General features: G+C 47.0%; 1 protein-coding gene across 1 annotated transcript in view; it reads left to right on the forward strand.

The window, feature by feature from the left end:
• si:dkey-91m11.5 (PH_BCR_vertebrate and RhoGAP_Bcr domain-containing protein) overlaps nt 1-17,504 on the forward strand; it is an 81,431-nt gene that overhangs the window by 3,964 nt on the left and 59,963 nt on the right. Inside the window, exons 2-4 of the mRNA XM_055655902.1 lie at nt 12,890-13,077; nt 14,577-14,681; nt 17,032-17,217. Of these exons, the coding sequence (XP_055511877.1) occupies nt 12,890-13,077; nt 14,577-14,681; nt 17,032-17,217 (479 nt within the window). The remainder of the gene's footprint in view (nt 1-12,889; nt 13,078-14,576; nt 14,682-17,031; nt 17,218-17,504) is intronic.

Raw genomic sequence — 17,504 nt, forward strand, 5'->3', positions numbered from 1 at the left:
TCCCTCCAACAAATGATGGTCCTGCCTTTTAAATCTATTTTTGAAACTATAATCCCTTATTTAAAAAACATTTGGACAGTTACAAGGATAGGAAAAGTTTGGAGGGATATGGGGCAAACACAATCGGTTACGACTCGATGGAGTATTTTGGATGACATGGGCAAGTTGGGCTGAAGGGCCTGTTTCCATGTTGTATGACACTTTCCCTAGAATCCTTTAGGACACTTTTTTTAATAACCTCACATCAACAATTTAAATCAAGCCGTGTTTTGTGTAGATTCAGCATGACTATCTTGTTTTTAAATTGATGTCGCCCTGTGTAGAGTTTGTTAGCCATTTTCACAACCAACACTGCCATTTTCAATTAACGTTTCAATGCATTTGTACTTTCCGGTATGTCTGTAACTATACTCCTATTGGAACCCTTTCCTTTATTCTGTATTGCCTCTCCTTATTCTTCGTACCAGGATACATATCTTCAAATTTATCTACATTAAATCTCATTTGCCACATTCCTGCTTTTATTCATCAGCCTGTTTATATACTGCTGAAGTCTTTCAATATTCTCTTTGTCCTTCACAACCGCCATGTTTCTTGTCACCCACAAAGTTAAAAATTGCAGCTTGCACCTCCAAGACTTGGCTGTTAAAGAAGCAATGTCCCCGATACTGATCTTGGGCAACACCCCTATCTGCCTCCCTCTTGTCTGCAAAATAATTGTTTTCTGTGAACTTAAAGCAAGTATTTTGAAAGAAGTATGTGAAGAAATTGGGGAGCACTGACAATAATCTTCCAATTCCCTTTGGGTACGAAAATGGTGCTGAACAACTCATAATTATTACTTCCTTGTTTTTAAGTAAAAGACCAAGGATATGCCCGTCATCTGCAGGACAGTCAGTGGCAGGAAAGCTTTGAAAACATCTGTGGCAGGATTCATTGTCACCCAGGCAAAAATCTATTCATTAAAAGGAGCCAGCATGGATTTGTTATGGGCAAATTTATGTTTTACAAATGTCATAGAGTCATACACCATGGAAATGGACCCCTCGGACCAACTTGCCCACACAGACCAACATGCCCCATCGACACTGCCTGTGTTTAGCCTATATCCCTCTAAACGTATCCAATCCATGTACCTTTCTTTCTTAAATGTTGTGATAGTACCTGCCTCAACAGCCTCCTCCGGCAGCTTGTTCCAATACACCTGTCACCCTTTGTGTAAAAATCAATAGTTGCCCCATGGGTCCCCATTAAATCTTTCCCACATTACCTTAAACCAATGTCGTCTAGTGCTCAATTCCCCTACTCTGGGGTAAAAGATTCCGTGCGCCTACCCGATCTACTCCTCTCATGATTTTGTGCTCCTCTATAAGATCACCCCCTGTGCTCCAAGGAGTAAAGTCCTTGCCTGTTCAACCCCTCCAGTAGCACAGGCTCTCAAGTTCTGGCAACATCATTGTTCATTTTTTCTGCACCCTTTCCAGTTTAACAACATATTTCCTATAAAAGAGTGACCAAAACTGTACACAATATTTTAAATGTGACCCACCAGTGTCTTGCACAACTGTGGCATGACCTCACAACTTCTATACTCTGATGAAGGCCAGTGTGCCGAAAGGCGCCTTGACCACCCTATATACTTGTGACATCACTTTCAAGGAACTATGTACCTGCACTCCTAGATCCCTCTGCTCGACAAAACTGCCCAGAGCCCTGCCATTCACTGTGTAGACCCTGCCCTTGCCTCTAGTCTGAAAAGCAGCCTTCCACTGTCACCCGCTGCTTCCTTCCATGAAGTACTTCCTTCCTCCAGAAGTAAGAGGACAGAAAGTTTAACAAGGGATAAGGGACTAAGGTCAGAGGGAGGAAAGACTAAGGAAAGATGTAAAATCGGGATCAATGTGAGAAGAGGTGTGGTGAATCCCAAACTAAAGGTGTTATATTTGAATGCACATAATATACAGAACAAAGTGGATGAACTTGTAGCGCAGTTAGAAATTGGTAGGTGCCTTGATTTGGGCATTATGGAGACGTGGCTGAAAGGGGATCAGACCTGGGAGCTGAATATCCGAGGTTACACATCCTATTGAAAAGACAGACAGGTGGGTAGATTGGTTGGGGTGGCACTGCTGGAATGGAATGAAATTTGGTCCTTAGCAAGGATAGACCTGGGTGCAGAAGATGTAGAGTCCTTGTGTGTAGAACTAAGAAACTGCAATGTTTAAAAAAAAATAACCCTGATGGGAGTTATTTCCAGGCCCCTGAACAGTAGCCAGGATATAGAGTACAAATTACATCAGGAGGCACACTTTTAAAAACATCTCTTTTCCAGATGAAGATAGACACAAAAAGCTGGAGTGACTCAGCGGGACAGGCTCTCTGGTGAGAAGGAATGGATGAAGTTTCGGGTCGAGACCCCTCTTTCCAGACATTCCTTTTACTTTAAACAACCTGCTCCAATCAACTTGAACGAGTTCCTGTCTAATACCATCAAAGTTGGCCGCACCCCAATTCAGAATTTTAAGTCATGGGCACGCCCTATCTTTATCCATAACTATCTTAAAACTAATAGAACAGTGGTCAATGGTCACAAATCAGTTATTTGCGATTCTCAACTTTTTCAAAGTAGATCAAGTGTTATCCTCTCCTGTGTAGGGTCCTCTACATATTGCTTGAGCAAACTTTCCCAAACACATTTGACATATTGTGCCCAGTCTAAACGTTTTGCACCATGACTCTCCCAGACAATATTGGGAAAGTTAAAATCCCCTACTACGACAACTTTAATGGTCCTGCAGCTGCCTGCAATCTCCTGGTATATTTACTCTTCTCCAATTCCCATTGACGATTTGGGGGCCTGTAGTACACTCCCAACAAGGTGATCATTCCAAGGTGATGAACCATTTGTGATAAAGATTATTGGGTCGATGAAGGTAATGCATCAATGAAGTGTACATGGGTTTGCAGAATGCTTTTTGTATCAACAATGCCGAAACAAGTGGTATAAGAAGGAAGTAATTGCATGGATTAAATAAAAGTGGCCATGTACCAGGAACAAAGCATTTGTGTGAATGGGTAGTTTTCAAAATGGAGGAAGGTTAAGAGTGGGTTCAGTGCAACCTCCCGTATATACCTTGGGAACCTATCGAGCAGCGGGTTTCTCAGCACATCCCTTCAGTGCCTTGTCTGTCTGCCACAGGGTTTGATCCTAGATTGTTTGACCTAAACAGGACACCAAATAGGTAACCTGCCTCTCATGGTGCCTCTCATCAGTCTGAAGAAGGGTTTTGGCCTGAAGCGTTGTGGAGTACAGAGGCAAATAAATAAATGATGTGTCTTTGTCCCAAACATTATGGAGGGCACTGTACGTATAAAAGCAGTTAAGTATGGAGAGTGAAATTACATTAAGGTTGAGTTTCTTGCCTTTTCAGCCAGTCTTTGAATGTGTTTTAAGCATTGCACCCATGTCCAAAATTGGCTGCTGCCATTCTATCCCAGTCCTAGTGATCCTTAACTGTTTTACAATGTGATGTGACAAACCTATTCTAAGAATTATGAATTATTACTGTATTACAACTTATTGTTTCTAAATATTTTAACTGTTTCTAATCTTGGCTGAGTTGGATCCTTCTACCGTAAAAGAATCGCAACACTTAATCCCCATTTGCCTGATTTTTGGAAGGAGCTATTTCTAGTAAATCTACCACATACCAGATGCTGTGCTTCAAAGTATCCAGCTGTGATATATTTGAAAGAGCCTTTAAGATGGAAATAATTTTTGCGACAAGTCCAGAACATGTGGCATAATCTTAAAATCAAGGATGACAACAAAAAGCAGGTCATCACATAAATTATGGAAATCTGGAATGCTCTTTTCCCCAAAATGGAATTGAAACGGGTCCATTGAAAATTTCAAAACTGAATGGTAGCAAGGATATTATGTTTCGGGAATTTGGTGTACAATTGGAATTAGCTGTATATCAGCCATAATCTGTTAATATCAGGGTATGCTTGATGGAATTACTTGTCCACTTATGTTCCAATGATGACTCTTCTGATCCAGTGCCACATGCCTTCAATGATAGGAGTTCCCATTTTCATGATTTGCTTACTAAACAAATGACCAATTTAGCAACTAATTAGCACAATTAAATTGCAGACCTCTAACAATGTGAGTATTTGGTGAAAATACTGAGATTCCTGAAAAGGAAGCCCGCATTCTAAGTATAGAAATGTTTTATTATATTCGACAGCCTTAAGAAATTCCAAAACATTTAAAGGAAATTGAGTTATTTTGGGATTTAAAAAGTAGAAACCAGAGTAGCCGGTTCAGCCCCTGTTGTTTTCTTTGCCTTTCATTAGAATTAGTGCTGCTTTCATGCACGGCTTCGGTTTTCTCAGTTCCTACATCTAAAAACGTGTCAACCCAATCTTGGCTTTATTTTGCAAGCAGGCCTCCCTCGCCCACTTGGGCAGAAACTGCAAAAGATTCGCCACCATGTTATGTGAAGAAATGTGTGTGAATTTCTCTCCTGAGTGGCCAACCCTGTACTTTGCCCAGAACACAATATTCTAGCAGTTTCTTGTGTCTCCTTTACATTGACTCCTGAATAGACACCCCAGCCAAAAGAAACATCAACTCTGTTTTTAACTTGTCAAGAATTTAGTGTTTGACCTCAAAAGTATTAACCTAAAAAAAAAACTTGTGTAGGCCCAACCCGTTTGATCTCTCCTCGTGTGACAAACCTACCATCCCTGGATTCGAGCTGGTGTAGTTTGGCTGAGCTTCCTCTTTTGTAAGCATATTCAGAGATGCACTTAGATGCAGTGTCATCAAGGCTTGATGTAATTGGAGTAAACCACGGTAGGAAATGTTGCAACAAATTACTACAAATAGCTTTCGTCGAGAAGTTGAGTGTTATTTGTCATATGCGCCGGATTTGAACTGGAACAATGAAATTTTGACTTGCTGCAGCTATACAGACACATTAAATGCAATGATAACAACATGTAAACACAATAAATGATCAGTTATTCCCTGTAAACCAGACAATGATAGTACATGGATAAACCATTGTGGTGCAAAGTCTGTGGTGGTATTGTGCTGGTGTGGTTTTAGGGAAATGTACAGAGGCCAAATAATCTATAATTAACCAGCATGGAGATGCAAGAAAATGCAGTTGCTGACATTTTGAACAAAATTCACATTATACTTGAGAGACTTGGCAGGTCAGGCAGTATCTGTGGAAGGAATGGGCAGATTACCCTTCAGATTGGGAGAAATGGCCTATAGTTCCCAGGCTCTTCCCTGCAGCCCTTCCTAAATAGATAATAATAATAATGGATGGGATTTATATAGCGCCTTTCTAGATACTCAAGGCGCTTTACATCGCATTATTCATTCACTCCTCAGTCACACTCGATGATGGCGAGCTACTTCTGTAGCCACAGCTACCCTGGGGCAGACTGACGGAAGCGTGGCTGCTAATCTGCGCCTACGGCCCCTCCGACCACCACCAATCACTCACACACATTCACACGCAGGCAAAGGTGAGTGAAGTGTCTTGCCCAAGGACACAACGACAGTATGCACTCCAAGCAGGATTCGAACCGGCTACCTTCCGGTCGCCAGCCGAACACTTAGCCCATTGCGCCATCTGTCACCCTCCATTCTTCCAGCACCTTAAACATATTTAATGATGACTCATAAATGTCAGCCAGGGCATCTGCAATTTCCTCTCTAGCTTGCCACAGTGTCTGCAGATATATCTGGTTAGGCCTGGGAGATTTATCTAACTTCATATGTGTTGGGACCTGTAATACTGACTGCCCTGAAGACACTTCCATCGATTGCCCCAAGTTACCCGGTCCTCGTGTCTTTCTCCACGTTAAGGATCTTTTTTCCACATTAAGGACCTTGGCCATCTCATGTGGCTTCAGAGTTAACCACTGATTCCCGAGGGGCCCCAGTCTCTCTCTGGTCACCCCTTTTTCCTTAATGTATTTATAAAATCTCTTGGGATTATCCTTATTATTGTCTGCCAGAGCTATCTCCTTCCTCTTTTTTGCCCTCCCGATCTCCTGAAATTCTTCCAGGGTGCACTTGATCTCAGCAGCCTATTCATGCCCCTTGCCTCCTCCTTATTCTTGACCCACGCCTCAATTTCATTTGTCATCGAAGCTTCCTTATGACCACCTGCTTTGCCCTTCACTGAAATAGGAAGAGGCAGGTCCTGGACTCTTGTCAGCACACTTTTAAAATCATTCCACCTTCCCGATGTTCCTTTTCCTACAAGCAACCTGCTTCAATCAACCTGAGTGAGTTCCTGTCTTAATACCTTAAGTTGACCTTGCTCCAATCTAGAATATTAACTCGTGGGCCAGCCCTGTCTCTATCCATAACTATCATAAACCTGATAGAACACTGGTCCCAAAATGCTCATCCACAAACACTTTATCCATTTGCCCCTCCCAATTGTGGGAGATCAAATGCAGGAGAAAGTGTACAGTAAATGATAGCATCCTGAGGAAGATTTATGTACAGAGGAAATTTGGTGTGTAAATCCATGGCTCCTAGAAGGTTGCACACAAATGGATAGGGTGGTAAAAAATGTACATGGCACACTCGCCTTCTTTGGTTGGGGCATAGAAGATGGATGGTATGTAAAGTGGCAGCCTTATAAAACGTTGGGCCACATTTGGATCACTGTGCAGTTCTGGTCGACAAACGATATGAAGTTTGAGGGAAATGGGTAGGGCAAATGTACAGTCTTTTATTCAGAGTAGGAGAACCAAGAACCAGGGGACAAAGGTTGAAGGTGAAGAGGGGAAAGAACTGCCAGAGGAGGTAGTTGAGGCAGGCACTATAACAGCATTTAAAAGACATTTGGATAGGTACATGGATAGGAAAAGTTTAGAGGGGTATGGTCCAAACGCAGACAGGTGGGACAAGTGTAGATGGGGCATCTTGATCAGCATGTGCAAGTTGTGCCGAAGTGCCTGTTTTGGTGTTGTATGACTATGTCGTGGCCAAGGAGATGGTGCGGAGAGGGTTCACTATGAATTTCCCTGGATTGGAGAGTATTAGCTATGAAGAGGGGTTGGAGTATTGGAGGCTGAAGGACACCGTGATAGAAGTTGATAAAATCATGAAAAGGTTAGATAGGGTAGACAAATCCTTTTCCCCAAGGTTCAAATGTCATATACTGGACGACATAGATTTAGGTGAGAGGAAGTCATCTTTTTTTGAAACAGGCTGGTAGGTGACTGGAAGATGCTGCCACAGGAGGTGTCACAATGGCAGTATTTAAAGAGGCATTTTGACAGGCACATGAGCAGATAGCGAACAGAGGAATACATTCTGTTTGTGGGCATTTGGGATTAATTTAGATAAGCATCCTGGTCAGGGCAGACACTGTGTCCCAAGGAGCCTGTTCCAATGCCCCTTCTTTGTTTTATGTGAAGGATTGTTTGAACATTACAGCAAATGAGATCACCCCAGGATGTTCACTGTTAACATCTACAGTGCAACCTGAAATAACAAATATGCAATAAATTTGACTTGTGTGGTGGTGGTAGTCATATTTGCCAGAGGCACACAAGTAGTGTACTGAGTGGAAGCTCAAGAGTAAGAAACAGCAGAGAAGAGGTCACAAATTATGTTAATATTACAGGATTCCAGTGAGATTGCAGCTGGAACGTGGTGCACAGGTGTCCTTTCTCTGTAGTGAGTGAGCTGCTGGGATGAAGAGGAGCAGCACGGGAGATTTAATTGCAGCGTTACTGTCTTGTGATTACTCCTGGTGATGTACCTAAAAGGAAGGAAATCACTAGCAGGGTGGCCATTTGGCAGCGGACATTTTATTTGGGGTGAGGCTGTGTGTTGAGGTGAGGTGAAGTGCTGTGGTTGAGAGTAAATATTGAGGCTTTGCCTGGAGGATTTGACTGGAGGCTAAATTGAGATAATAGGTAAGATAAGGCATGATTTTTTATTTTTTTTTTTGTAAAGGGCAAGATCTTTTTTGTAACTCCTCTTTAGTCAGTTGGGATGGCCGTTAGGGCACTGGTATTCCTCTGAGTAAATTCAAGGCAGAGATCAACAGATTATCGGATATTAAGGGGAGAAGGCTGACCAAGTGGCCTATTCCTGCTTTTATTTCTTATGTTTTTAATCGTACGTCAGAAGGTGATGACAAAACACTTTTGCAAAGCAGTTAGTGCAATATTTGCCAAGAAAATGAGGAAGGTCTGTGTTGCAGTTGTATATGCATCTGGTAAAGGCAAAACCAAGCTTGCCAATGAAAGCAGTATTTGGTCAACTAGCAAACAACGATTTATTATTTTCCACGATCATTTCTGGTGTTATAAATATTTTTGGACGAGCGCCCAAAGGGCATGTTTTCTCATCTTGTACAATGCTCCACCACTTTGTTTTCAGCCACTCCCATTCTTGGAAAATATTAGAGGGAGATTTTTTGATAATTTCTACCTATAAATATCTTAGTCGTCCATTTCCCTTTTCATCGTTTTTTTAGCTCAATTTTTGGGGAAATAATCCACTATTTCTTGCCCCCCACTTCTCTCCCTTTCCCCCTCCACCCTCTCTCCTCTCCTCCCCCCCCCCCCCCCCTCTCCCTCCCCCCCCCCACCTCTCCTCCCCCCCCCCTCACCTCTCCTCCCCCCCCCCCACCTCTCCTCCCCCCCCACCTCTCCTCCCCCCCCCCACCTCTCCTCTCCCCCCCCTCCTCTCCTCCCCCCCCCCCCACCTCTCCTCTCCCCCCATATGCTCTCCCCCCCCCCCTCCTCCTCTCCCCTCCCCCTCCTCTCCCACTCCCTCCCTCTCCCTGCTCCTCCCCCCTGCTCTCCCCCCCCCCCCCCTCCTCTCCTCTCCCCCCCCCACCTCTCCTCTCCCCCCCCCCCCCTCTCCTCTCCCCCCCCACCTCTCCTCTCCCCCCCCCCTCCTCTCCCCTCCCCCCCCTCCTCTCCCCCCCCACCTCTCCCCCCCCCACCTCTCCTCTCCCCCCCCACCTCTCCTCTCCCCCCCCACCTCTCCTCTCCCCCCCCACCTCTCCTCTCCCCCCCCACCTCTCCTCCCCCCCCCCCCCCCTCCTCCTCCCCCCCCACCTCTCCTCTCCCCCCCCCCACCTCTCCTCTCCCCCCCCCTCCACCTCTCCTCCCCCCCCCCCCTCTCCTCTCCCCCCCCCACCTCTCCTCTCCCCCCCCCACCTCTCCTCTCCCCCCCCCCACCTCTCCTCTCCCCCCCCACCTCTCCTCTCCCCCCCCACCTCTCCTCTCCCCCCCCCTCCCTCTCCTCTCCCCCCCCCACCTCTCCTCTCCCCCCCCACCTCTCCTCTCCCCCCCCCCCTCTCCTCTCCCCCCCCACCTCCTCTCCTCCCCCCCCACCTCTCCTCTCCCCCCCCCCCCCTCTCCTCTCCCCCCCCACCTCTCCTCTCCCCCCCCACCTCTCCTCTCCCCCCCCCCCCCTCTCCTCTCCCTCCTCCCCTCTCTTCCTCCCTCTCCCCCCCTCTCCTCCCCTCCCCCCCCCCCTCCACCTCTCCTCTCCCCCCCCACCTCTCCTCTCCCCCCCCACCTCTCCTCTCCCCCCCCCACCTCTCCTCTCCCCCCCCCCCCACCTCTCCCTCCCCCCCCCCCCCACCCCCAAACCACGTGAACCCCCCCCCCCCCCCCCCCCCCCCTCCCCCGCCCCCCCCCCCCCCCCCCCCCCCCCCCCCCCCCCCCCTCTCCTCTCCCCCCCCCTCCCCTCCCCCCCCCCCCTCTCCTCTCCCCCCCCCCCACCTCTCCTCTCCCCCCCCCACCTCTCCTCTCTCTCCCCCACCCCTCCTCTCCTCTCCCCACTCTCCTCCCCTCCCTCTCCCTCCCCTCCTCCTCTCCCCCCCCCCTCCCCTCTCCCCCCCCCACCTCTCCTCTCCCCCCCCACCTCTCCTCTCTCCCCCCCCCTCTCCTCTCCCCCCCCCACCTCTCCTCTCTCCTCCCCCCCACCTCCTCTCTCTCCCCCCCCCCCCTCTCCTCTCCCCCCCCACCTCTCCCTCTCTCTCCCCCCCCTCTCCTCTCTCCCCCCCCCGCCTCCTCTCCCCCCCCCACCTCTCCTCTCTCTCCCCCCCCCCTCTCCTCTCTCTCCCCCCCCACCTCTCCTCTCTCTCCCCCCCTCCACCTCTCCTCTCTCTCCCCCCCCCCCCCTCTCCTCTCTCTCCCCCCCCCACTCCCCTCTCCCCCCCTCCCCCTCTCCCTCTCCCCCCCCCACCTCTCCTCTCTCCCCTCCCCCCCCCCCCTCTCTCGCCTCTCCCTCCCCCCTCCCTCTCCTCTCCCCCCCCCTCCCCTCTCCTCTCCCCCCCCCCTCTCCCCTCTCTCTCCCCCCCCCCTCCTCTCTTCTCCCCCCCCCCCCCTCTCCTCTCCCCCCCCCCCCCCACCTCTCCTCTCCCCCCCCCCCCCACCTCTCCTCTCGCCCCCCCCCCCCACCTCTCCTCTTTCTCCCCCCCCCCCTCTCCTCTCCCCCCCCCCCCCCCACCTCTCCTCCTCTTTCTCCCCCCCCCCCACCTCTCCTCTCGACCAGAAAAACTGTGGAATACATCTCTTCTAATTCTGAAAGCATTACAAGTGTATTGTTGTACTGTGTACATGATTCATATTTTTTTTCAAAGTTTATCAAGTGACATTTTTATGTTATGCTGACAATATTTGTTTAGGGTCAGAGGTCAAATATGACTGGTCACGTGTGTGACCTCACACGGAAGCGTTTTTTAAAAACTCAGTTTTATCTTTCAAACTCTGAATTTGAAAAAGCTAGAATGTTCATATCTTTAACAGACATGCATTATAGTGCTGTAGGTAGGAAAATAACAATGAATAAGATTAATCTCTTACAAGAATTATTTAATGTATTACTTTATGTGCTGACATCTGGTCACGTGTGACATTTTGGTTCACTTTCCAAAGAATGGGGCTGGTGAGACCAAGCGCAGGCTCGGCGATTGTTTAGCTGAACGCCTCCGCTCAGTCCACCCAAACCTACCTGATCTCCCGGTTGCTCAAATCTTTAACTATCCCTCCCATTCCCACATTGACCTTTCTGTTCTGGGCCTCCTCCATTGTCAGAGTGAGGCCCAGCACAAATTGGAGGAACAGCACATCATATTTTGCTTGTGCAGTTTACACCCCAGTGGTATGAACATTGACTTCTCTAACTTCAAGTAGCCCTTGCTTTCCCTCTCCACACTCTCCCTCTTCCCAGTTTTCTGACTATCACTGTCTCAGACTACATTTTATCTCTGTTTAAGAGGGAACTGCAGATGCTGGAGAATCGAAGGTTACACAAAAAAGCTGGAGAAACTCAGCGGGTGCAGCAGCATCTATGGAGCGAAGGAAATAGGCAACGTTTCGGGCCGAAACCCTTCTGTTTTATTTTATCTCTGTTGCATTTTTGTTACCTTCTCCCAACTAACAATGATCTATTCTACATTTTCCTTGATCTTCATTCCCTCGGCCCTGTTTTCACACCTTACACTTCCTTATCTATACACTTATCTATGTAACCCACTCCCTTGACACCAGTCTGAAGAAGGGCCTCGACCCGAAACATCAACCATTCCGTCTCTCCAGAGATGCTGCCTGTCCCACTGTTACTCCAGCATTTTGTATCTAGCCTGTCAAAAACCTCGCCTCACCTGTGTCGGCCTCTTACCTGCCAGACTTCGCCCTTTCCCTTCTCTTTTTCCTGCGTCCTTTCTTCCCTCCCACCCCCACCCCCCCCCCCCCCCCCCCTAAAGTTCCTCCCCCATCACAATCAGTCTGAAGAAGGATGCTGACCAGAAACGTCACCTATCCATATTCCCAGAGATGCTACCTGACTCACTGAGCTACTCTAGCACTTTGTGTCCACCCTTCAAAATAAACTCTTGATTTGGCAGAGTATATTCATGACTTACTGCTTTTGATTACTGAAAGTCAAATGAGGCCAAATTGCCACATCTTCCGACAAGGCCCGACTTAGAGTTGATATTTCAAATTTGCTTTGGCTCGGGTAACATGATGAAGAACATACAGTTCCAGAAAACGGAAAACTCCACCGCAACTTGCTTCAATGTGCAGTGTCCTCCATAATGTTTGGGACTAAGACCCTGTTTTTAGTTATTTGCCTCTGTACTCCACAATTTGAGATTCATAATAGAAAAAAAATCACATGTGGTTGAAGTACACATTGCCAGATTTTAATAAAGACCATTTTTATGCAGTTTGGTTTCACCCTGTAGAAATTACAGCAGTGTTTATACATAGTCCCCCCCCCCCCCCCATTAAAGGGCACATTAATTTTTGGGAGTTACGGAGGGAGCGGTCTTTCCGAAGCCAGACGGGGGGAGATGGGAAGATGTGGCGAGTGGTGGGGTCACGTTGGAGGTGGCGAAAATGACGGAGGACTATTTGTTGTATTTGACGGCTAGTGGGGTGGAAGGTGAGGACTAGGGGGATTCTGCCCTTGTTCCGAGTGGGGGGATGGGGAAAGAGAGCAGTGTTGCAGGGTATTGAAGAGACCCTGGTGAGAGCCTCATCTATAGTAGCGGAGGGGAACCCCCGTTCCCTGAAGAATGAGGCTTCATTCATTGGCTTCAATACCCCGCAACACTGCTCTCTCTTCCCATCCCCCCCCCCCACTTGGAACAAGGGCAGAGTCCATGATAGCGGTCTTCATAAAGCCGGTGTGTTTCATAAAAATCCAGTGTGTGCTGTGCACTAATTGTCGTATCTCCCATTGCATTGACATTAGGCTGTTTAGTATTTACTAATTCTCTAGAAACACTCTACAACAATATGCCACAAGCTGTATTATCTCCCTTTGCATTGATGTTTGGCTGTTTGCTGCTTCCTTATTTTCTAGAAACAATCTACAACAATATGCCACCAACCTATTCCTATGATGCGGATCGGATTGGGGAAGATCCGACCAGGAACCGGGAAACCATGCCCTACATAGATGATTCACCTTCCTCATCACCGCAGCTCAGTTCGAAAAGTCGAGGCAGCAGGGACACTGTATCATCTGGATCTTTGGAGTCCAGTAAATCAGTGAGTTGATCTATCGTGAATCAATATATCCTGCCTCTGTACACAGACAAGAATGAAAGGATGTGAAGAAGTTCTAATTGTAATTTGAGTTATTGCGAGTTACACAGCTTTGTAAAAATGCTTTTACATAGGCATAGATTACAATTCCAGTGGTGCTGCATTGTGGAGTTATCAGGACAGACAAAGCTGTATATATAGCAAAAGTTCACGCATTGGTAATATGCATGATGAAAGTAACTGGATTCATAAATTGCAAAAGAAAATGAAATGGCTTTGAATTGTCTCCATTACAGCAGGATATTGATCAGTGGGCATGTGTACTGAGGAATGGTTAATGGAGTTTAATGCAGTGAAGTACGAGGTGTTGCATTTTGAGATGTCAAACCAGGACAGATGTGAATGGCAGAACCCTTCACAATGCAAGTACATAGTTCACTGAAAGTATTGTCACAGGTAGAATCATCAAGAAAGCTTTTGGTCCATTAGCCTACATCAGTTAGGGTATTAAGTATAAACTTAATACCCTAACTGGGCGGGGTGGGCGGGGACAAGAAAGGAAAAAGGAGGAGGAGCCCGAAGGCTGGGGGATGGGAGGAGACAGCAGGGGGACTGAGGAAGGGGAGGAGACAGCAAGGACTAACAAAATTGGGAGAATTCGATGTTCATGCCTCCAGGATGCAGACTCCCCAAACGGAATATGAGGTGCTGTTCCTCCAATTTCCGATGCTGCTCGCTGTGGCCATGGAGGAGACCCAGGACAGAGAGGTCGTAGACGGAGTGGGAGGGGGAGTTGAAGTGCTGAGCCACTGGGAGGTCAGCTTGGTTATTGCGGACCGAGCGGAGGTGTTCGGCGAAACGATCGCCCAACCTCCGCTTGGTCTCACCGATATAGATCTGCTGACATCTAGAGCAGCGGACGCAATAGATGAGGTTGGAAGAGATGCAGGTAAACCTCTGTTGCACCTGGAACGATTGCTTGGGTCCTTGAACGGAGTCGAGGGGGGAGGTAAAGGGACAAGTGTTGCATCTCTTGCGGTTGCAAGGGAAATTGCCCGGGGAGGGGGTGGTACGAGAGGGAAGGGAAGAATTGACAAGGGAGTTATGGAGGGAGCAGTCTTTGTGGAAGGCAGATATGGGGGGAGATGGGAAGATGTGGTGAGTGGTGGGGTCACGTTGGAGGTGGCGAAACTGACGGAGGATTACTTTTTGTATGTGACGGCTGGTGGGGTGGAAGGTGAGGACTAGGGGGACTCGGCCCTTGTTGCGAGTGGGGGGATGGGGAGAGAGAGCAGTGTTGCGGGGTATGGAAGAGACCCTGGTGCGAGCCTTATTTATGGTGGAGGAGGGGAACCCCCGTTCCCTGAATAATGAGGACATAACAAATATATTTATTTGTTGTGGCAATTTTATCAGGTTATAATCTTGACTTTGTGAAGATGAAATTAACTATTTTTATATACACAGGGCTTTGGAGAATTGACATTTTAATTTTCTTATAGAGTGAACCTGATTTGGAAAAAGGGTTGGAGATGCGAAAATGGGTTCTTTCTGGAATCCTAGCCAGCGAGGAAACTTACTTGAATCACTTGAAGGCTCTTTTATTGGTATGTATGGTGTGCTCTTTTTCTACAAAACTAATCCACTTGATATTCACTCAACCACGCAATATAGTCCAGTTAAGTAGGAATGAGAGACGTAAATGATCACAGATGCAGGAATTTAGAGCAACAAAAAATCTGCTGGAGGAACTCTGTGGGTCGAGCAACATCTAATAATAATAATAATATATTTTATTGTCATTGCACATCAGTGCAACGAGATTTAGTATGCAGCTTCCAACCGATGTAAAAGAAAAGTAAAATAAATAAATAAGCTGTGTGACGTGACCATCCGAGGGAGACAGTCCAGGGGGGATGGGGGGCACTCAGCAGGGCCGGTTCAGAGCCGATATAGCTCTGGGAATAAAGCTGTTTCTGAGTCTGGAGGTTTGGGCGTATGAGGCCTTCTAATGTCTGCCGGAGGGAAGTAGTTCGAACAGTCCGTTGCAAGGGTGTGAGGAGTCTTTATGGTTGCTGACGGCCTTCCTGAGGCACCGTGTGTGGTAGATGCCCTCCAAGGCTGGTAGCTGTGTCGCAATAATCCTCTGCGCTCTGTGGACGACGCGCTGAAGAGCTCTCCTCTCCGCCTCCGTGCAGCTGAGATACCACACAGAGATGCCATATGTTAATATGCTCTCTGTGGTGCAGCGGTAGAAGGTTGTCAGCAGCTGTTGGGGCAGACCAGTCTTTTTTAATGTCCTCGGGAAGAACAATCGTTGCTGTGCCTTCTTGACCAGCGCAGCGGTGTTGGTGGACCATGTGAGATCCTCCGAAATGTGAGTGCCCAGAAACTTAAAGCTGGACACTCTCTCCACACTTTCCCTGTAAATGGAGATTGGGGCGTATTCTCCATTATGGGACCTCCTGAAGTCAATAATCAGCTCCTTGGTCTTGGAGGTGTTTAGTGACAAGTTGTTACATGGAAGGGAAAGGAATTATTGACATTTTGGGTCCAACCCCTGCATGAGGATTAAGATGGAGAGGAGAGAAAGCCAATATCCATTAGAAAGAGGAGAGGGAGAGTGGTGAGAAGTGGTGATTGATGGACTGAGAACGTGTGAAAGATAATGGGCAGATGGAACCAGGTCGGTAAGGAATGGATTTGTGAGATAGATGTTTTGAGTCGGGTCCCTTTGTCAGACTTCAGGCTGGAGGGTAATAATTGGGAACAGAATGCTACCAGTACTGGAATCTGTGGTACATAAGGATGGTGATGATAGAAAAGAACCATTAGGGGAGAGATGAATGAAAGATGCAACTGGAACAGGTGGGGGGAGGGGGCAAAAATGGGAGGACTGGAGGAGGATCAGATGGAGGGAGAGATAGTGGAGGGGGTGGGGAATGAGGGAAACTCACTGCAAGGCAGTGTTACCTAAAATTAGAAAGTACAATGTTCATTGTTGTATTTATTATAGATTACCCAGTCAAATATGAGGCGCCATTCCTCTAGTTAGCTTTGAGCCGCAGGTCAGTGTGGAAGGGGAAGGGAAAGTGAAATATCATTCAAGTGGGAGCCTGGGATGGCCACTGCGGGGATGCTCTGCAAATCGGTTGCCTAGTCGGCTGCCTTGTCAATGGTGAGACGGCCACATTGGGAGCATAGATGAGGTTGGAGGTGCGCGTGAATCTTTGCCTCACCTGGAAGGGCTTTGTAGGTACTTCAATGGTAGTGAGGAAGGATGTGTTAGAACTGGTGTTGTGCCTCTTGCAGTTGCAGGGAGAAGTGCTAGGTGTCAGGGAGAGGTGGTTGGGGAGGGTTGAGCAAACTACTCTCATCTTTCAAAGCTTTAAATCTGACTATGGTGGAATTTTTGTTTGACGTTTGTAATATTTTAACTTTTTTACTATTCAAAGCAATGATTATAGTAGCTGGAATATTTTTTTTAAATCAACATTAGAAAATACAATCACAGTATAAGAGATTCTCTTAAAATTGAATTACTTTCCTGATCACCTTTGCTGCTGTTTGCATCCTGCATTTTATTGTTAATGTTTCTATATTTTTGAAAGTTTTATGTAGGATAGAACTGCAGGTGCTCATTTACACCAAAGATAGACACAAAATGCTGGAGTTACTCAGCGGGTCAGGCACCATCTCTTGAGAAAAGGAATAGGTGACGTTTTGGTCTGGCTGGCTCTGACTTATTCTGTACCTTTTCATACCTGTAGTTTCCCTCTCCCTTGACTCTCAGTCTGAAGAACAGTCTTGACCAGAAATATCACCTATTCCTTTTCTCCAGAAATGCTGCCTGAACCGCTGAATTATTCCAGCAATTTGTGTCTATCTTTGGTTTGAACGATTGTTGCCCACAAGTTTATTAGTACGAAAGCCGACAATTTATCCTTTATCTTGTAGCCTATGAAGCCTCTCAAAGCAGCTGCCACTACATCTCAACCCGTTCTCACCAACCAACAAATAGAGACCATCTTCTTCAAGGTTCCTGAGCTTTATGAAATACACAAGGAATTCTATGATGGCCTGTTACCCAGGGTTCAGCAATGGAGTCACCATCAATGTGTTGGAGATCTTTTTCAAAAACTGGTAAACTTTATTAGCCTCAACTACATAATTGCTCTAAAAGATGTATGTATGTTATACAAATTTGATTTTGACGGGTTGCCATTTTTTTTTTTAGCTCAAACATTTTCAACAAATTTATGAGGCTTGACCTGTGATATCAAAACATTTGTGGAGCTTTGCACTGCTTAGATGGATATCTAAATTAGAAACTAATATAATCTAAGCGTTTCCTTTGCTCCATAGATGCTGCCTCACCCGCTGAGTTTCTCCAGCATTTTTGTCTACCTAAGCGTTTTCTAATATCTGTG

This window comes from Leucoraja erinacea, chromosome 25 (genome assembly GCF_028641065.1).
Source record: "Leucoraja erinacea ecotype New England chromosome 25, Leri_hhj_1, whole genome shotgun sequence".
Taxonomy (NCBI): domain Eukaryota; kingdom Metazoa; phylum Chordata; class Chondrichthyes; order Rajiformes; family Rajidae; genus Leucoraja; species Leucoraja erinaceus.